The sequence below is a fragment of the Plasmodium malariae genome (genome assembly GCF_900090045.1).
Source record: "Plasmodium malariae genome assembly, chromosome: 2".
Taxonomy (NCBI): domain Eukaryota; phylum Apicomplexa; class Aconoidasida; order Haemosporida; family Plasmodiidae; genus Plasmodium; species Plasmodium malariae.
In genome coordinates, this window is record NC_041776.1 from 645,314 (window position 1) to 666,862 (window position 21,549).

General features: G+C 25.7%; 6 protein-coding genes across 6 annotated transcripts; 3 read left to right on the forward strand and 3 right to left on the reverse strand.

Annotated features, from left to right (window-relative positions):
* Positions 1-1,315: 1,315 nt before the first annotated feature.
* PmUG01_02022800 (actin-like protein, putative) lies at positions 1,316-3,250 on the forward strand (the record flags this gene model as incomplete). The annotated part of the gene is made up of 2 exons (XM_029008707.1): positions 1,316-1,379; positions 1,635-3,250. 2 exons carry the CDS (start codon positions 1,316-1,318, stop codon positions 3,248-3,250), a joined length of 1,680 nt encoding a protein of 559 aa, XP_028860240.1.
* Positions 3,251-3,916: 666 nt separating this feature from the next.
* PmUG01_02022900 (conserved Plasmodium protein, unknown function) lies at positions 3,917-4,594 on the reverse strand (the record flags this gene model as incomplete). The annotated part of the gene is made up of 1 exon (XM_029008709.1): positions 3,917-4,594. One exon carries the CDS (start codon positions 4,592-4,594, stop codon positions 3,917-3,919), a length of 678 nt encoding a protein of 225 aa, XP_028860241.1.
* Positions 4,595-5,329: 735 nt separating this feature from the next.
* PmUG01_02023000 (conserved Plasmodium protein, unknown function) lies at positions 5,330-6,047 on the forward strand (the record flags this gene model as incomplete). The annotated part of the gene is made up of 2 exons (XM_029008710.1): positions 5,330-5,437; positions 5,772-6,047. The coding sequence occupies 2 exons, from the start codon at positions 5,330-5,332 to the stop codon at positions 6,045-6,047; spliced, it is 384 nt and encodes a 127-aa protein (XP_028860242.1).
* A 226-nt stretch (positions 6,048-6,273) lies between these two features.
* PmUG01_02023100 (conserved Plasmodium protein, unknown function) lies at positions 6,274-7,460 on the reverse strand (the record flags this gene model as incomplete). The annotated part of the gene is made up of 5 exons (XM_029008711.1): positions 6,274-6,333; positions 6,445-6,542; positions 6,658-6,800; positions 7,100-7,191; positions 7,446-7,460. The coding sequence occupies 5 exons, from the start codon at positions 7,458-7,460 to the stop codon at positions 6,274-6,276; spliced, it is 408 nt and encodes a 135-aa protein (XP_028860243.1).
* A 1,892-nt stretch (positions 7,461-9,352) lies between these two features.
* PmUG01_02023200 (zinc finger, C3HC4 type, putative) lies at positions 9,353-16,134 on the forward strand (the record flags this gene model as incomplete). The annotated part of the gene is made up of 6 exons (XM_029008712.1): positions 9,353-13,220; positions 13,316-14,455; positions 14,779-15,031; positions 15,397-15,744; positions 15,899-15,980; positions 16,111-16,134. The coding sequence occupies 6 exons, from the start codon at positions 9,353-9,355 to the stop codon at positions 16,132-16,134; spliced, it is 5,715 nt and encodes a 1,904-aa protein (XP_028860244.1).
* Positions 16,135-17,387: 1,253 nt separating this feature from the next.
* Positions 17,388-19,946, reverse strand: PmUG01_02023300 (alpha/beta hydrolase, putative; the record flags this gene model as incomplete). Its single annotated transcript, XM_029008713.1, has 4 exons — positions 17,388-17,985; positions 18,357-18,457; positions 18,684-19,445; positions 19,896-19,946. 4 exons carry the CDS (start codon positions 19,944-19,946, stop codon positions 17,388-17,390), a joined length of 1,512 nt encoding a protein of 503 aa, XP_028860245.1.
* Positions 19,947-21,549: the final 1,603 nt, after the last annotated feature.

The following is a 21,549-nucleotide window of genomic DNA, read 5'->3' on the forward strand; positions in this document are numbered from 1 at the left end:
AAAATGAGTATTAAACGCTTACGGAAATTAGCACAAATGTTATCACCAATTCATCTACATGTGCATAGGTAAACATATAAATGTATATATATGTACACTTATGCGTATACGCATGTATATGTTAGAAGGCTTATGGAAATTTTTTTAAAATGATTAAAATTTAAATTGTCAAAATACCACCGCTGTATTGTTAACAACTGGGGTAAAAATTTATATTGCTAGTAAATATAAGTAATTAATAATTAAAAAAATGGGGTGCCTATCGAATGTTTAAGCAAAATGAGGTAAGAATATATTCAATATTCATACTGTCTTAGAAGTCATGAACTGTTTATTAAAAAAAAGAATATGCAAATAGGGGAAATGGAACAATATTATATAGATTTTTTTTTTTTTATTTTGCCATTTTGCTTTCAGAAGGTGAAATCAATAAAAAAAAGAAAAAAAAAAATCACACAAGTAATTGTCATTGTAATAAAATAGTTACTTGTTTATTTAAAAATGAAAGATAGTAAAAGTGAAGATTTTGAAATAAAGCATATTGAAAATTATTTTACTTTTCTGGAATAATTCCAACATGAAAAATAAATTAATAAATAAAATATTTAAATAAAATGAAGGAAAATAATAGAAAAAAAAAGAGGAAGAAATAAGAAAAAAATAAGTAATAAAAAAGAAAAAAAAAAGGAAAAAAAAAGGAAAAAAAAATAATAATGTTATTTAAAAAACGCACTGCTCAAATTGCAAATTAAGAACAGTATTCTCCACCTTACTTTGTATAAAAGTGGTCTTCTATTTTGTTTCTTTTTTATCCGTACAGTTACATATTTTTAGAGAATTAAAAATGTTTATTTTTACTATATATTAAGATAGACCTTTCCTTTTATGTTTAATAACACATGTGTACGAAATTGCAAGAAAAAAGGGCAAAAAAAAAAAGAAAACAAAAAAAAATGTACAAATAAATATTGAGATAATTCATATGCCAAGAGTGTGCATAAGGATATACATTGTGCTGCGTTCTAAGAGTAACTTGAAGCAGTGTTCTGATAATGATACTTGTAAAATTGTGCTTTTATTACATTTGTACATTTATTTCTGATTTTTTTCTTTTTGAGATCAAATTAAGGTAGACAACTGACAATTTTAATTTACTTTGTGATAGTTTAATAATTTTAGAAGAAAATACGTAAAAAAATTAAACAGACATACATAAAAAGCTTCATGAGCAAGAGGGGGAAAAAAAAGAAAATATATTAACCACACACTAACATAGTGGGCGTACATTCCTTTTGTTTTCTCTGTATACTTAGAAATGGAAAAAAGGCTTAAAAAAAATGATTACGAAAATGAATATAAATACTACATACTACAAATGGGTAAAGGCGGAAAGCACAACAAATATATTCATGTGTTCATGTGTGCATATGTATATCCCAATGTATTTTTTACTTTTTCCGTTTGTGTGCCTTTGTATAATTTTATTAATGCCAATTTTTTTAAATATTCAAGAGAGTACATTTTCCTACTACTTTTAAGAACTTTTTGAAACATGCTTACATTGTATGTGCATGCCATTTGTTAATATTCTGTTGTTTATTTATGCGCACAATTTACTTATTAATATTTTATAGGAAGAAAATACACCTATGTAGGCTTTTCAGGATTACACAAACCTCTATCGGTTCATATCACGCCAGATTTTTTTCTTTACAACGAAAATTTTCATAATGTTGTTGAAGACAAAAATAAAATTTATGAGATAATACAAATGTTTTCAAAAAAGGAAAAGGGCGAAACTGAGTTATATAAAGAGACAGGTTATTCATTGTCTACTGAAAAAGAAAAATCGGATGAACTAACAAAGAAAGTAAGTTTTTCTAATAATATGGCTTCGCCTGCCGAAGGTGCCGATAACTTTTCTACTCATAACCGTGCAGAGGATTACGCTACTTCGGCTAAAAGTATCATATATAATGGATATGCTGAAGATGATGAAGGGAATTACATCGATGGAGATGAAAATAATAATAAATTAGAAAAACATGAACCCAATGAGAAAAGAAAAGAAAAAGGAAAGAACTTGATTTACCATTACGAATATAAATATAACCAAGATATTAACTTATGGAACAAATTTTTTGAAGAATTTGTTTTCAAAATATTTCATAATTTCCTTAAAACAAGTAACAAGGCAAAAAAAGTTATTGTCGTTTTGAATATGTTTATCCCTACAATAATTAAATATGCTCTTTGTAAAAGTTTAATAGAAAATTTTGAATATTCTTCAATTTCTTATATCAACGACTTAGTATCTCCATTATATCTGTGCAACTGCAATACATGTGTTGTAATTGATTTGGGTTATTTAAATTGTAGATTGTTGCCTATAATAAATGGATTTCCTTTATATCATCATTATACCTATATAAACAATGGTGGATTTTATATCAATAATGAAATTAAAAGATTATTAAAAGAACAATACATAAAAAGAAATATGTGTAAAGGGAAAGATCCAAATAATGATATCACGTACAGTTCTAATGGTGCTAGCTCTAACAGCGTTAATAATAATCGGTACAACAATATGACATGTTCAGGTGAAAAAGTGATAAATGTACATGAAAAAAAAAAAAATATAGATACAGATATATCATCTGAATTATTAAACTATTACTATAATTTATATCCTCTAGATGAAATTTTAAATGTTATTGATAGCATGACAGATGATAATATTGAAAATATGAAAATAAGATATTGTTATTTAAAAAATGAAAAAACTAATTTTAGCAGTGATAAATATGTTTTATATCAATTTAAAAATTATGAAATAATTATAGAACCTAACACTAGATGGAAGGCTTGTGAAATATTATTCAATATGGATCATGAGCAGAATATATACTCTTTACTTTCATCTATAGTAGATAAATTGAATATTTTTGAATCCTCTGTTTTTTATAATATATTACTGGTTGGTGGTTGTAGTAATATTAAGGGAATTATTTCAAAAATTACACAAACATTCTATGAAGTACTAAAGGAAAAAAAAACATTCATTAAAGATTTTGGAAATAAAATAAATTTTCTCCTTCCTAAAATATCCCCTAATTTACGTCAATTTATAGGGGCTTCTATCTGCTCCAATTTGGAAAATCTTCCTGACTATACTCAGGAACATATTATCAACAATGTTTTATATGATCACCTCAATGAAGATGTTTACTTAACCTTTAAGAAATAGTATCATATAAGGGGGGGTGTTTCTTTGTTTTTGCGTTTTATTTTTTACGTTTTTCTTATTCATTTCATGAAAAATATAGTAGTATATTTAATTCTTACGCAGAACGGGTAAAAAAAAAAAAAAAAACTCATAGTGAGTTTAGGCACTCATCTATATGTTCGTTAGTGTACCAATACATGTGTATACATTTTTCATAATTTATTGTTTTCCACCCATCGCATTGTCATTTTTTTACTTTTTCTAAGCCTGATTTATGGATTAATATATATATATATATATACATATATAACACATATGTGTGTATAGACATGCCCTTCTATAATACATTAACACGCAAAAATGCAAAGGGGATAAATATACCAAATGGTTAAATTAGAAAAATAGTAGAAACCCGCAATGCATGTGATAAACATTTACACACGTTCAACCTGCAAATTTTAACTTTTATTATATGTCAAGAAAAATGTATTTGCTCATTAGACTTATTTAATGCTCTTTCTTAATGGTTTGAAAATATATATGCCATAATTAATTTGTTTTATTTTGTTTTTTTTTCCTCACATCCCGTTCTTTTCACATGTTGTGCAATCAAAATTTTTCCTTTAATTTTTGTATTTATCCTGTCCTTTTCGTTTTATGTTTATATCTTGAAATAGTTAAATGAGGTTATTCATTGTCTTTTTTCGATGTGTTATCACTTTCCGAGTATTTTGAAGTACTGTTGATTTTATCATTTGGATTAATATCATTTGCTTTATTCTCCTTTTCTAATTTTTGCCTCATATATCTTAATTTTTTAAGTATAACGTTTAGATATGTCTTTTCATTGTCAGCCATTTTTTCATATAAATAGGAGTAACCATTAGTATAAAGAGGTTTAATTTTTTCATCAATAGCTAAGCACATATTTATTTTTTGCTGCTTTTCAATCATCATTCTTCTATTATAAAATTCTTTTTCTACTTTTTCTAAAGCCTCTTTTTTTCCATATCCCCTATTCATGTAATATAACTGATGAGTAGCCATTTGAGTAATTATATGATCATTTCTAAAGAAGTCATACCCCTTTATGTTATTATTACCTTCAACGTAGCAATCCTGAAATCTCAAATGGGGGTATTTTTTTAAGAGAAATTTTATTAAATCCATGTATTTATTATTATTATATTTTGACTTCAAACTGATGTTGTATATTTCCATTGGTGGAGCCCTTTCTGACCACTCTAGCCATCGTGGTCTGTCATACAAATTGGTTTCAACAAGTTTTCTCATTTTGTCTACAATATTGTATTTTAGAGATCTGCAAAAGTTTGAGCCATTTGGGTGTACAGCGCCCTTCCCCATTTTTCACATTTAAGCGTGATACCCAGTTAACCGTACGCACGTATATGAGTATATATATATATATATATTAACTTGTATACACAGTATCGTACATCTCATCAAACTTTTTACTATTCGATGAAAAACCCTATTTTTATTACATTCCTTGCATCCCACCTTTATACTATCTTCGGTGCTTTACCCTTCTTTTTTATTAATTTAACTTCTTTCTTTTTTTTGAATTGGCTTCCAATGTGTTAACCGTTTGGCGTTCAGTTTTTTCGCACTTCCACCTTCAATCGTGTTGCTTATTTAAATTTCTGCCTTTAAAATTTTGGTTTCCTGATTTTTTGTTGCTCCTGGAACATCATGTTTTACCGTAAAATTTAACTTCTCTTACTATTTATTTTGTATTGTTTTATTTAATTTATTTATTTTATTTTATTCAACTTAATTTATAATGATTCAATTTAATTTTCTTTTTTTTTTTTTTTCTTTTGTTTTTGGGATGTGTAACAAAAGTCGAATAAAAAATTTTACCTCCTATTTATACAAAAAATTGAAAATGCTACAATTACATAATAGTAAATTTGCACAAAGCAAAACTATATATGAGTAAATAAATTAACACGTACTTTGTACATTTTACAAATCAATAAAAATAAAACTCATTAAGTACATATAAAGATGGAGTTACCAAAATTAATGAATATTTCTCATTTTTAATTTAAAAAAAATAAAATAAAGCATCATAAGATGAAGCATATTTCGAGTTTTTTACGAAAGTTCATTTGTACTCATAAAAATATGACTGAGGAAGATTTCACAATTTTAAAAAAAAAGTTAAGATATAAATTTAGAAGTGTTAGTTTTGGAAAATTTATAAAAAAAATATAAAAAATGAATATTGCATAGAATGGGAGAATCTGAGAATAGTGATACATAAATTATATGTGTGTATATGAAGTATGAGCGAGTGCATAAGTATACGTGTATGCTTGTACGCAAGTTTGTACTTCTATATGTATTCAACTCATAAAAGCAGAAAAAATTATTGAACTCTAACCGAGAGTATTCATTCTTATGATCACTTTTTAATGAATATTATATTAATGATATATACTTGATTGTTCAAGTGTTTTTACCAAAAAATATGTTTGCTTGGGCATACACATGTGTTTATTTATCTTCTTATTAGGTTGGCATGCTAGAGCTAGATACGTTAATAAACAGTTACATAAACTTGAACATTAATAAAATTGATAAAGATAAAGCAAAATTACTATATAATTTAATTGATATAGATACAAATAATTTAATAAAGTTGTTTTATTTTTATTCAAACAAGGATAATCATAACATGGAGAAGCTATCCCATTTTTTAAAAAATATGAATGAAAAAGAAATAAAAGATACGTTTAAATTATTAATTGATATTCTTAATAATAACGAAAGGCATACTACATCACCATAAAAAAGAAAAAAAGAAAAAAAAAAGGCATATTTAAAGGATAACTGTAGATACAGTCTCTTCTCACTTTTAACATTTTTCGCATAACCTTTCTATTTCTTCAGTAATCCACATAGTTAGAGAAACTGTAAAATTAGTTGTTAGAAATGTTAAAACCTAGATAATTCAGATTAATAACGAAACGACTGCTAATATATATGTACATATGTATATTTTTTTTTCTTTTTTTTTAAAAGTCTTTGTACTTTTCAACTAAGTCAGAATGTTTAATGTTTCCGTCTATATCCACCTAAATTTTGTTTATATATTTAAAAAGAAAAAAAAATGTATTGCATATCTAATGTTTTGATAATTTTTTTTTTTTTTTTTCGTAAAATTAACAAGGAAAAATAAACATTACAGGTACATCAACTAGGAACTTTTTAAATTCGTTTTCTGTGAACTTATTCCCATTTTCGCATAAGAGAGATTTTAACGCATTTTTATTTATCATTTCATCTATTTAAAAGGAAAAAGGGGAAATAATTAATAAAAAAAAAAAAAAAGAAAAAAAAAGTCATTAAAAAGTTTAATTAAAAACAGGGGAAAAATGTGTATATATATATGTACATACGGGATGGGTTCAAAAACTTAATACAATTTTCAATTTTTTTCTTTCCATAATAGTTGCTTTGAAATTTAAGAATATAGTCATTCAGTTCATCAAAACTGTAGCTCTTTTTATCGTCTTGAAATATTTCATAACATATTTTAAACCTGTCCATAAGAAGAGATACCAAATTGAAAAAAAGGTAGAGTCAGTTTTTGAGAAAAATGATGCACACAAATGTAGTAGGATGAATGCATGTTCCATCCATATATCCACATATATATATGTATATTTTAAGATGAAAACAGGTTTTAAGTATATTTCCATAAGAGGTAAAATAACTTGAAAAGTAGATTTTTAATTGAACCAAAAGCTACAAAATACATATATATGTTAATCTATACATATGTACACATAAGGAAAAAACGTTCTACAGATAAACTAAGGCCATATTTTCTTAATGTACCCTAAAGATTTTAGTATTGTTATTAAATCTTTCTTATCAATATAATCTTGATCTTTTTTCTTTAAATTAAACAAGTCTACAATTCTTGATTTCTGTTTATTAGTAGGAGTACATACAAAAGTATGAACATATATGAAACCGTACATACATATATATATTGTTATATGAAATGAGTTAACGAAAAGTGATATATATATATATATATATACATAAGCTACTATATCACTTTGCAGAGGATTTTCACATATTTTTTCCATTATATTTTTATTTTATTTCTTTTAAATTAAAGAAAAATTGTAATACTTTTTTTTTTTTTTTTTTTTTTTTAAATAAATAAAAATATTACTTGAATTTCACCCATATTTATATGAATAAAAAAAAAAAAAAATGTTTGTGAAGGAAAATTATTTTTTTAAATGAATAGTCTTCGTGGATAATCGTTTATATGTTCTTCAATGTGCTTTTAAGCCTGCATCAATTATAGATAATTAACTCAATATAGTGTACAATGTATATATATATATATATGTATATGTATATATATATGCACGTATAAATCATTTACATATTTAGGTGTAAAATGTGAACATAGGGTACACGTCAAAAATATCATATTTAATTATATGGTTGATTAAAATTTAATTTTGAAGTTACCTTTTTTTTTTTTTTTTTTAAATGTTCGTTATTTAATTTTCTGTAAAATAATATCAATTTTTTCATTTCACTGTAGTTGAAATTTCTTATGTTCTTTACTAACAATTTTACCTTTTATGAATTTTATGTGCATTTAATTTATAAACATATTGAACTTTGTGTTTTAAAGAAAAAAAAATTTTTTTTTCCTTTTTTTTATGTATCTCTTCATTTGTTGATAATTTAAGGGAAAGGCGAATTAAAAAAAGTTCATTTATATATATATAATGTATATGTGTATATGTATATATACTTACAAATATATGTATACCATTATTTCAAAGAAATTGCTTCTTTGTTTTTTAAGACTTTCTTATACACTTATGATGAGCATATTTTTCCTGTAAATTAATTAGATGAAATTAATGAATGGAAAATTATGTTTTCCTCATTTTATTTGATATATATATTTTTTAATGGTTTCCTTTTTGTACATTTTAATATTTTTTTTTTTTTCATGTTTAAAATATTATATTATGTCTTACAAGATTTTTATAAATCAGAGTTGGTTTTTTGTTTTTTTTCTTTTCGTTTATTTTCTGTATTCATTTCTTCTCGTTTCTTTTCTTTTCTTTTCTTTCGTTTTTTTTTCTTTTTTTTTTAAACGTACTTTTAACATTACCATTAAAATGGTATAGTAGTAGACAATAATTTATTTAATTTACAATTATTGTTTTATTAAATTTTTTTTTGTTTCTCGCGTTTTTAGTTTAATAATTGTTTCAATTTTTGCTATTTTACATGAAATATTTCTCCTATATGTATTTTCTGTTATGATGTAAATCAAATGAATAAAGCAATTAATTTTTAAGGACATATATATTAACATTTTTACGCACTAAGAGTAAAAGAGAGAAAATACACTGGACGAAACAGGTAGACAGTTAATAAGTTGTTACTGCAGTTGCTGCTTAGAAACAATTTTAAGGGTATAAAATAAAAAATATATATATGTATATAAAATATGAAAACAGCGCATGCTTGATTGTTTAGGTGGTGCAGGGCGCTTGTGTGTGGGTATATACCATGTACATATGTAAATGCATATATATGCAAATTTATACATACATACATAAATGCATACAAATGTAAAAACATACCTGAATACATACATACCTAAATGCGTACAAATGTAAGTACATACGTGAATACATGCATACATAAATACGTACTTATGCAAATACATGCAAATGTATATGCTTACATATATGTGAGTTTTTTTTTTTTTTTTTTTTTTTTTGTGCTGCAGTAATTTAAAAATGCTTTTATTTTTTCAGTTTTTTTTTCATTTTCCATTTTCTTACCTTTTCAATTCTCCATTATTTTTATTTTTTAAAAGGTAACTTCTTCATTACTAATTTTTTATGTAGTCCTTAATTTTCTCTCAGTTTAGCTTTATTTGAAACGCTGCGTTGCTGATATTTGTATATATACATATACTCTCATATATATATGCATACATACATATGAATTCATCTATATACATATGCATACATATACATTACATGCTTATGTGTGAACGTTTACTTATCGATAAATGCAATAGCGGCGATAGCTAAAATGGGTGAAGAAAACTATTCAGCAGAAAGTAGCAGTCCAAAAAACCTATATTTTGAAGAAGTTGAAAGTGAAATAAGAGAATTTAAAGTAAAGCAAAATGATACTTTTAACTTTTACCTGGACAGTATAGATAAACTCTTAGAAAAAGTTCAAAGGGCAAAAAGGGATGTAGAAGAAAGAATAAAGAAAAAGGAAAATATGAAAAGCGAACGCGAAAGTTTAAGTGATAATAATAGCAGTGGTAATAATAATAAAAGGAATAATAATAATAGTTGTGATAATAATAACAATAGGGATAATAATAATAATAGTGGTAATAATGCAGCAGTTAAAAGCATCATTTCTAGTCATAGAGATGTCAAAAGTAATTACGATGTAAAAGAACTAGTGAAAGATGTGAAAGAATTAAAATTGACAGAAAAAGTAAATGAAGAAAATAAAAAGTTTTACAACATTTTACTGTTATCATATAGAGGAATAATATCTTTAATTAAACAGGAGACACCTGAAATTTTCAAAAATATTTATATAAAAAAGGATGTTATTCTTAGATTAATTCTATTGCATTTTTTGCAAAAGGGGGATTTCTTTATGTATTATGTATTGAATAAGGAAATTGAAAAAAAGAAAGAAAAAAGAATAAAGAAAAATGGTATAAATATGACAAATGAGCCAAATGATAATTCAACATTGAATTCTTATAATGCAAAGGTAAAGGATGGGATTGTTCCCATTTTAGGAAATAAAAATGAGCAAAATGTATTTGATAAAGATAGGGAGACATTTAGTAAGTCTAAATTGTTAGGTAAGCTTACGTTTATTCGTAATATTTGCCCATTATCTTGTGGAGGAAAAAAGGAAAAAATGAAACAGGTACCCCTTTTAAAAGGAATAGAATTATATACTGACAGGAACTGCTCTAAGAATGATGCTTTAGAATGGAATCATTCTGAAAGTGTAAATGATGACAATAGTAAATATTACAGTAATAACATTTTAGGAGACCACCATAATTATAAACATATTAAGGATGAAATATCCTTTTATGATATTAGAAATGATGAAGTAATGGGTAATCCTAGTAAAGACAGGTATTATAATAATGGCAAATATTCTATCCTTCTTAATAACATAAAAATAGATAAAGTTAAAAATTACAAAGGCAAGTTATTTCATGAATTAAAAAAAGAATACATAAGCAAAATAAGCTTTGAGAATAATTCTGAACAAATAGATATCAAACATACATTAATTGAGAAGGAAGTATTTGAGGGTTATAGAAAGCTACATACCATTTTATATAATTTAAAAAATTTTGAAGTAGTTACATGTATTGATTGGTACAATAATTGCAGTGAATCGACTAAGAAGAAATATTCCAAGCTAATATATTTATTACATTGTATTAAATATTTAATATATTCAAAAGAAAATAAAGAAAAAGCTTTAACGTGCTTAAGGGATCTTATGATGAACTATAATGAAAACAGATCGCATATATCAAGATTAAGTACTTTTATATGTATAGGTGTTGATAATTTCTTTTTTAAAGACATGTTTTCAAATGTTCACTCAAAGGTTTTTAATTATTTTAAACGAGCATTTAATGAAGAAGGAATAATTATTAATGTAAAGGGGAAAGACAAATTGAACACAAAGGGAAAAAGAAATGGAGGAAAGAAGGGGATAAGATCGATCAATAAGGATGGGAGTAAAAAAAATGTTCGAAAAATTTTAGCAAGCAATTTTATAGAAAAAGTAAAAAACAGAGGGAAACACAATACCTCAAAAAAGGAGGAAAAAGGTGAAAGTTATGAATATAGCGAGGATGATGATGAGCTTCATGTCGATAGCATAGATAGCAGTGTATATGATAGCGAAGAGGACGAAGAGAGCAGCTCCATCGTGGACTATGTAACAAAGGAAGCCATAGAAAGTAGAGATGGACATACTTCAAGAAAAAAGAAAAAAGGAAAAAAAAAAGAAATGACAAAATTAAATAAGAAAAGGAAAGAAAGGAAGAAGAGTATAAAGGTGAATGAACAAATTTTAGAAAGAAAAATAAAAAAAAACAAGGAAAAGATAATGAAAAGAAATAAACAAAAGGAACAAAATATAAATTCTTCATATAAGATATGTCAAAAAGAATATGCGTTAAATATCAAAATGGGTCGTAATAAGGGACCTTTAATACATAACAATATATATAAGGAAAAGCACGCACATATTGTGACAGGTGGTTTGAATAACAGTCAAGTTGAACTAGAGGTGGAAAATAATTCCCGTCCGTTAAGTGAAAAATATATAGAAAACAATATTTATGAATTATTAAAAGAAGAAAATAGGAAACGAAACCCATTCTACTATGATGCGTCCAATGATTATTACACAAGTAACAAAAATTTGATTCTACCAAAAGTGAAATTGAGTAATAGTAAGAAAAATCAGGACAAGAAAAGAAGTGATGGAAAGGAGGAAAATGAAGTGAAAGAAGAAGAAGAAGAGGAGGAGGAAGAAGTGGAGAAACTGAAAAAAGGTTGGTATAGTTACATTTTTAATTGTGCAAAGGACGTTTTTTCAGAAGTACATTCTCGAAATGATAAGGAGCATGTTATAAACAGTAACTGTAAATTTGATAGTAATGTAGATAGATATTATAATGATATTGATGTGAATGAAAAAAAGGAATCAGAAGGTATATATTTGTATGAGTTAAGTGAAAATGAATTATCTCAAATATATCAAAATGATAACTCGTATAAAACTTATAAAAAGTTAAATAAGGCAACACAGTTTTATGATAATAAGGATACAAAAATTTTAAGTAATTCTATTCAAAATTTAAATTGTGGTTATCATAAAAATTGCATAAATATAAACACGAATAATTTTACTAATTGGTTCTCCTCCTATTATGTTAACCATCATAATGGAAGCAATACATATTGTAGCAGCAATAATTTTTTCAGTAATGTAAATAACGACAGAAACAACAAAACATATAGTAATATTCAATGGTTGAACTCATATAACATGTTGAATGAATCCTGTTTCGTAAGGAGACCAAATATCTTAAAGAGAAAATTTGCAAAATGTAAGTTTTTAAATCGTCTTTGTAAAAATGATAAGATAAATGAAAAAAAAAAAAAAATTGATACTACTCTATTGTCTAACGAAATTGGTTCTAACAAATTATTACCCTATGAAGAGAAGAAAACAAATGAAGAAAGTGAGTATAAAAAGGAAATAGACAGTAGTAGCACAAGTTGTGGTTTAAACAAAGGAAACAAAATCATAAAATTAAAAAGAAAAACAGAAGTTGGAGGAGATCACATTAATAGTAGTAGTATATCAAACAAAATTAAAAAAATTGAAGAAGAATATGCCCAATTTAAGGAAAATACCGAATATGAAAATGCACAGTGGTACAGTAGTTCATATAGTAATACATCCTTAAGCTCTGGTCATACTTTTTATTCTTCTAGTGGAGATGATATCAACTTTTCTAGTTCTTCTAACTCTGATGATAATAAGAAAGAGGATATTAACAAAGTAAAAGAAGAAGTTGATTTAATTAAAGAAGATTTTTTAAAAAAGAATGCTATGATAGCTTTATTAAATACAAACAATATACAAGCGTACAATAGAGCTATATTAGCTGCAAAAAATACTAGGTTAACAAAAACATCTATAGATGTTAGTAGGATTTTGTTAACTCATGCTTTAACCAATAGAGAGATCTATACCTTGCACAATTCATTGTCGAATAATAAAAGTAATGCGGAGTTTCGACGCATCTGTTTGAAGTGGAAGGCGAATAAGGTGAAGAGAAGAAATCGTCTGAGAAAAAGAGAGAAAAATAATGAAAGTAATAATGATGAAAAGAAAATAATAATAATTAAAAAAAAAAAAAAAAAAAAAAAGCAAGTGGTGAAATTAATAAAAAAAAGGAAAGAAGGAAAGAAAAGAACAAAGAAAAACACGATAAGAAAAAGAAAAACGAGGAAAGGGCACAGGAAGATAATGAAAAAGATAATAATAGGGATAACAGCAATAGCAATAATAATAATGCAAAAAGAAGCGATGAGGTTAATTCAAAAAAAAATAAAAAAGGCTCCCCGGCGCAAAGTAAAATAAAAATCAAGTGCGTAAATAAAAAAAAGGGCAACCCCCCCGAATCTTCTGTTAAGTCATCATCTACGAGTGCTTTAGGAAATTTTGATGTGAATGATGTTATCACATTAACAAAAGAATGTTTACTGTTGAAAAAGGAAAACGAGAAAAAGAATGAAGATGAAAAGGTAAAAATTGAAAAATGCTCAAAAAGAGAAGAAATAAATGAAGAGTTAGTTGAAAAACGTAAGTGTAACCAAGAGTCCGCGAAAGAAGAGAAAAAAGAGAATCCTGCAGAACGAGTGAAAGAAATAAACGAAGGGATAGGGAAGCAGGAAGTTGATAAGAACAAAAACACGATGGATAGCGGTAATAACGATGGTGGTGTTGCTGGAAATGCTAACAGTATTGAAAAATTAGACATACTGAATAAAAAGGATAATAAAATTTTTCTCTGTGAAGAGATACGTGTAAAGGAAAAAGATATAGAGAGGGTTCCAATTGAAGAGGAAACTAATGAAAGGGATAAAAAGAGTGAAAATAATAAAATGAGCGTAGACGAAAATTATATAAATAAAAGCATAGAAGAAATAAACGAAAAAGGAGAGAGAGAAGGAAGAAATAAAATGGAGAAGGTAAATGAAGAAAATGCTCAAATAGAAAAAAAACACATAGAAATAGATGAACAAAATGAGTGGGGAAAGAAAACTTGTGTTGAGGATGAAATCAAAGGTGATAAAGATCATTTGCTTGCAACGAACAAAAAAGAAATGGATGGCGGAAATAAAGAAAAAAGAAAAATTAAGGAAAATATTGAGGCAAAAATTAAAAAAGAAAAGAAAGCAGTTTTTTTAGGGACATACAAGAAAAACTTTAAAAAGAGAAGATATTATTCCAATTTTTTACTTGATGAGCAAACAGAAACTAAAATGAAGAGAAATAAAAATGAAGCTAGTGATAACAAGTCAAATAAAAATAAAAAGGAAACTTGTAAATTGCGAAGAAGAACGAAACACGCAATTATAGGTATAAAAAAAAAAAAAAAAAAAATTTTCCCCTTTTTTTTTTCTAGCTAAAATAATCCTTTTATATTTAATTATTTATTTACTATGTTTTTGTTACGCCTGTTTTGTTTTGTAAAAGGAGTACATTTGAGTTAATTAGGAGATTTTCGGTTGCATTGTTCTACTGCTTCTTTTACATTTAGTTTTATGTTTACATCATGTGCACTGTACATTATGTTTGTTTGAATTCACCTGTTTGTGGAAATCGTAGATAAAATGTCATACGTTTCATTATTGTATATTTTTAAGGGAAAACAGATCATGAGAGAAAAAATTGCGGCAGTAGTAGTAGCGGTGAATTTAAGAAGAAAAAAAAAGGAAATGAAAAGGAAAAAAAGAAGAAGAAAAATAATATGAAAAACGATGAAAAAAATTCAAAACCAAATAAAAGCAAAGGCGCAGGAAAAGAAAATAATAATGGAAATCTTAAAGATAGAAAATTTAAAAAAGGAAAGGAAAAAAAAAATTGTAAAGAGAAAAAAGTATACATCCATTTGGAAAGGTACGGAAATAAAAAAAAAAAAAAAAAAAATATATATGAAATAATAATAGAAGAAATAGAAGGAAGTTCTAATAAATACGTAACGTGTGCTCAGCATATTATTATTATGAAATCACTGAAGTACTTTTGTTTTTCAACTTACACATTTTCTTTTTATCCACCATAATAGTATCATGTATTGCGTATACCACATCAAGAGTCTATACTTTCTTTTTTTTGATATTAATTATTTTTATTTTACCTTAATATACTGTACTTTATTTTGTTGCACTACATTTTATTTTACTTCATTTTACTGTGTTTCATTTTATTTGTACTTCATATATTGGATTTTATTTTATTTTTTATTTATTTTCACAACTTAGCCCTTTATCCATCCTGGTATGCGGTGGATTAATAAGCTCGAAAAAATTAATAGAAGCTCAGGCCATTTTGAAGGAAAACAATAAAAGATTACAAGAAGCCAAAAATAGTTCTTCATCGAATAATGCAAATGCAAAAGGAACACATAATTCTATTGATAAATTAGCAAAGGAGCAAAATAATAAGAAGAAAAAAGAAAGCTCTTCTCTGTTTTCGAATTCGTTAGCAGTAGAAGTTGATTTGAGTGGATGTTTCTTTTTCCATTCTTCATTTACTTGTCCTATTAGTAGGGATAAATCTTCAAAGGACAATCCTCCCTACCTACTTACGTGTGGACATGCCATTTGCAAGTAAATAATAAATAAAATAAGCTTATATAATAAGTGTATTTCGCTTTTGAAGAAGTCTTTCCCCCTCTGTTTATGTACTTGTGCACATATATATACATACACACACCCACACACGCATACGTATACCTATTTTTTCCGTTTCACCTACTCTTAGAAGCTGTGTTGATAAAATTCACGCGCAAAGATCCAGACAATTCAAGTGTCCAATGTGTCCGCAGTATTTACATTTGTTGGAGGTAAAATCCATTGTGCTCAGCGTTGTACTCATTATTTCTTATTGTTTCTATGAGAATGTACATATAAACAAATACTCTACATATGTGCGCACATATATATATACATGCTTTTACGTTTTCCCCTTTTTAGATAATTCCCTTATATTTTAATTAAAATTTGGCGATCACTCCTTTTACATTATTCGACAATAAAATAGCGTCATAATATATGTAGTCTACCGTTCTCTGTTTTGTGATTTATCTAAAGTAGTTAAAGTTATGTTAAAAGAAAAATCACATATTGTGTATTTTCTTCACATTAGAACAAGATTGGTAGCTCAAATTGTTAGAGACATAAAAGGACAAAAAGAATTCATTTTTTTATTTTTCATTTTTTTTTTGTTCCTTATTTATATTAATTTATATTAGTTTATTTTAATATATTGTAATATATTTAAATATATTATAATTTATTACAATTTTTTTTTTTTTTCCTTTTTTTGTTTACCAATAAAAACAAAATTAAAAATGTAAATAGTTCATACGTAAATAATTATAATTAAAAAAATAATATAAAATGTGTGTACCATATTTACAAGCTCATAAACATAAGTATTCTTATATGAGAGGTTAAATTGAACGTATAAAAAGTTTATTCGTATATTCGTTTATTAGTATATTCTTTTATTCGTATATTCATATATTCGTATATACTTATATATGCTTATAAAGATATAAATGTAGACGATGGTGTCACTTCCTATCATTAAAAATAGTTATTTATTTCATAAAATGTTTTGCCTTTTCTGCTTGCTGATTATGCTACTTTTGTGGTTTTAAAATTTTTTTTTATTATAAATCAGTGTGCCTCACCATCCATTTGTTCTTCTACTTTTTGTCATTTCTCAAATTGCTATTTTGTCTTTTCTATATTTGGTCTTCTCATTTTCCACCCTTGTATTCTTTCAATTTTTGTTTTTGTGACCTTTTTCTCTGAGTCTGTTATTTACATTTCACTTCATCACTCTGTACTATTCTATAATATGTGTCATCTTTATTTTGTTTGCATTTAGATATATTATCCTCTTTTTTTTTTTTTTCTTCATTTTTTTAACTTTCTGCATTGTGAATATCGCTATAGTGTTCTTTCTTATTATTTGTATTTTGGCATTCTCTTTTTTATATTCCTTCTTTTTTTTCCCTGGTATAGTAGTCTATACTCCTCATTTCATAATCGGACATTAATTTTTTGCTTTGGTTATCACTCTTCCCTTTGGAAGTGTATATGCACTATAGTTATCCTTTTTATATTTTTAATCTAAATAACCTTTTGACGACGTTTTAATTTTAGAAATATCTCTCTTTTTTTTTCCATTACATATTCTGTACTCTCATCATTTGTTGAGGATATTCATTTTTGACCGAATTTTAAAAATTTTTTTTTTCTTTTTGAGTGTCACTTTTTGAATCGCTTTGTTCAGAGGAACATATTTGTTGATTATGTTCTGTTTTAATTTTTCCTTTTTGTGATATATTTAATAAATTATGATCAATATATTTCTTTTGTTTTATTTTTCCTTCTCTGCTAACATCTGTGTCTACTTCTTTATCCATACAAGGTATACCTTTATTTTTGTGATATTTATCTTTATTTGTAGGACTCCCATACTTATTTATTTTACCTATTGTGTCACTACTTTTTTCTTTCTGATTAGCATCCAGTTTCTTTGAATATTCCTCAGCCAATCTTTGAACTCTATTCATACTTTTATTCATTTTGTCACTTTTGTCACTTTTGTCACTTTTGTCACTTTTGTCACTTTTGTCACTTTTATCACTTTTATCACTTTTATCACTTTTATCACTTTTATCACTTTTATTATTATTTATTGTATTGATTACTCCTTTCTTTTTTTCTTTTCTTATTTGTTGAAGGTACAATGTATTATCTGCTTTTTTCAAATTTCCATCCTTTTTCTTTTCATGTTCATCTGCTCTGATATAATTTATTCGGTATGTAGTTAGCCTATCACGAAAAGTATAAAAAGGGGGAGTTAACATGTATATATTCATATGTAAATATATATATATATGTACAGTATCAGCGTAGTGAACGCACATTCATTCATTATGTACATGTAAGACATGATGAAACGGTAAATATATTTCCCCCTTTTTTCTTATCCTTCCACAGAGAGAGGACGCTCTAAGAATTCGCATAACAAAAAAGGAGAGGGGGAGATAACACTCGTAAATTTGTGAATTACGATAATTATTATTATGATAAATGTAACTATCATAACTGTTACTATAACTATTACTACCATAAATGTACTATCATAACTGTTATTATCATTATTGTCACTATCATTATTTTTTTTGTCATGTTTTCATTACTCTTTTTTAAAAAAGGACTTTGGAACAATAATGTCGACACTACTTTCATACCGCGATTTGCTCGAGGTGTCCAGAAATGTCTTGATGGGTACACCAAGGTCCTGCAGAATAATAAAAAAAAATATTTTTAAGGAAATTATTCAAAAAATGGATATTTAAAAAAAAAAAAAAAAAAAAAAAAATCATAATAGCGCAGTAGTGCCCATGAACCATGCAAACATATGGACATGGGAATAAATACAAATTTAGAGCTCAAATAGTAAGACAGAAGATATTAAAAAAAAAAAATAATAATAATGTAACAAAACTTCTTTCATTAAAACTTACGTCAATGACATAGTAATAATTATGGTAGGAATCACTAGGATAAGAAGCTGTTTTGAACTTATTATTCAAATTTTTCATGAGATATTCAGAATGAGATACACTTATTACTTCATCTTCTTTTCCATGTATAAGTAAGAACGGAGTATCAGAATCATCGTTGTTACTAAGAATTGACAGATTTTTAAAATTATCATATATATTTTCAATAATATAAGAAGAATAAGAAAAATATTCCTCAACTAATTTTTCAATAGATATATATGGCGAATGTAATATAATTCCTCCTACAAAATTTCCAAGCAATTTTAAATTATATGCTAATTTAGTAGCAACACCTGTACCTATTGATCTACCAAACAGTATAATATTTTCACTTTTTAAATTTAAAGATCTTAAAAAATAATATGCAGCCAATGCTCGTCGGTTAATATTGTACTGATTAGTAGAACCTTCCAAGTAACATAAACCAAATCCGACATATTCTATTGCTAAAATATTTGCATGTAGATGTTTATATAAGTTTTGTAACTCATCATATATTTGTCCTAAATCACAAGAATTGCTATGAAAATACATGATAGTATGTTTAGTTTTTAATTTTTTCGAGTTGTATAAAAACAGAGCGGGAAATTTTTTTTTATTTAATTCTTTTGTATTCTCTTCTTTATTAAATATTTCAAATGTTTTATCATCCCAAAATCTGTTTATATCAATATTCATTAACTCGGGAATAAATATTAGGTTTTTCAAGTCATCATCATACTGAGGTTTAAGAAAAAAAAAAAAAAAAAGAAATATTACATATTATTATTACTTCGTTTTATCGTTGTGTATTGTTATTGCATATTACTGATGCTTATTGCTAATGTATATGCCCTTTTACAGTTATTCACACCGATGCAAGTACACATCATAGATATACGTCAAATGAACACATCATGAACACATATATTTGTTACATTTTGCTTATATTCACCCTTTTTCCTTTTCATTTCATAATAAAAATAAATAAATAAATGATGAAAAAGAAACATTTAAATAAATTAAGGAATTTTCAAATTCGCTTTATTTGTATATAACTCTTAGCTATGCATCTTATATGTATTTTTGCATACGCATCATACACTATATTTTATTCAAAATGAACATGAAATATATTATGCTGATACGGGGTGATATTTCTTTTCTTTTTTTTTTTTTTGTTTAACGGACACTTGGTTCGGTAGGACGAAATAGTGCTGAATTCGATAGGGAATTGCCCATTATTTATATATAAATTTTTTTTTGTTGTTTATGTGAATTTACGTAAAAGAAAATACATGTATATATACATACATACATACGTACATACGTACAATTGTATATGCGCACAATTAAATGTAAGTACAAAAAATGTTAAGAACAAAAGACATGGTTGCAGAATTAGTAAAAGCGGTTGCTATTTTAAAACACTCATATATATATATATATTTTTTTTTCATAACGAATTTTATTTTGTCAACCCTTTATGGTTGTTTTGTTTTGAACTTTGCATCTCACAAATAATATTTATATATATATATGTATATAATACTTGTCTGTTTTTTTTATATAATGCAAGTAGGTTGATAAATTGTAATTTAGTGAAGCATATATTTTTACTTCACAATACAAAATGCGTCTTTGGAAATTATGTAAAAAGGATTTTTTTCTTTTTCTTTTATATTAATTTCCCTTTGTTTTATACTTATTTTTTGTTTGTTTGTTTGTTTCTTTTTTTTTTTTTTTTTTTTTTTTTTTTTTTTTTTTTTTTTTTTTTTTTTTTTTTTTTTTTTTTTTTTTGTGTGCATATAACTGTTATTCCTTGCATTAATCATGGAAAAACAAAAAAAATTAACGTATTTCCTTTTCTATTAATATTTTTGAAGTTTTTAAAAAAATTTTTTTTAAAGAATACAACAATTTGGTTTTCATTTTTCAGATATTATCGAACATTACTATTTTCAGAATTATTAAATCGTGTATTTCAAACACGTTTCCACACCTTTATTTTTATTCACAATTTTGAATCAATAGACAATTAGAAGAAAGATGGAAAAATCTTGGAATTTTATGGTGATAATAATGCAAAAATTTATATATGTACATTATATACATATGTATAAATGAATTAATTATACCCTTTTTATATGTTGATTAATATGGGTGTCACGAATATGTAACGCATTGAGTAGTGTTACATAATAAAAATAATAGTATGTTAAAGAAAAGAATTAAAATTTAAAACTTGAACTGAAATGCATATATATATATATGTGCATACAGGACTAGGGGAACATAAAATGGCAAAAAGATATTCAAATTTTCAGTCATACTGTTCCATATATTACTCTTAAAAATTCGTATTATAATCATCCTTTTAACTATAAAAAAAAATTTTATAATAAAAAAAAAAAGACTTGAACAGCACATTATATGCGTAAATTCTGTTCGTTTAAAAAATTAATTTTTTAAATGTTCACTGTTTTTAGATATTATCATGCCTTATATTAACTATGCGTTTATTCCAATTGCGGGAACAAAAAAATACGTAAAAAAGGATAATTTTTTTTTATTTGTAGAAAAAGTTTTAGTATTCTACATGCAGGGGTTATTATATAAAAATTTTAAGTTAAAAATTATTGGATAAAGGTGCGTAAATGTAACTTACAACTAATTTTATTAGCGCGAAAAAATTAATAAATAAATAAATAAAGCAAAAAAAATTGTGAAATATTTTGTAGAAAATATTGAACGAAAAATGCATTTAGATAATCATAATCAGCAACACGTTAAATATTGAAGGGAATACTGACGCTTCAGATAAGATCATATTCCTTTTAAAATG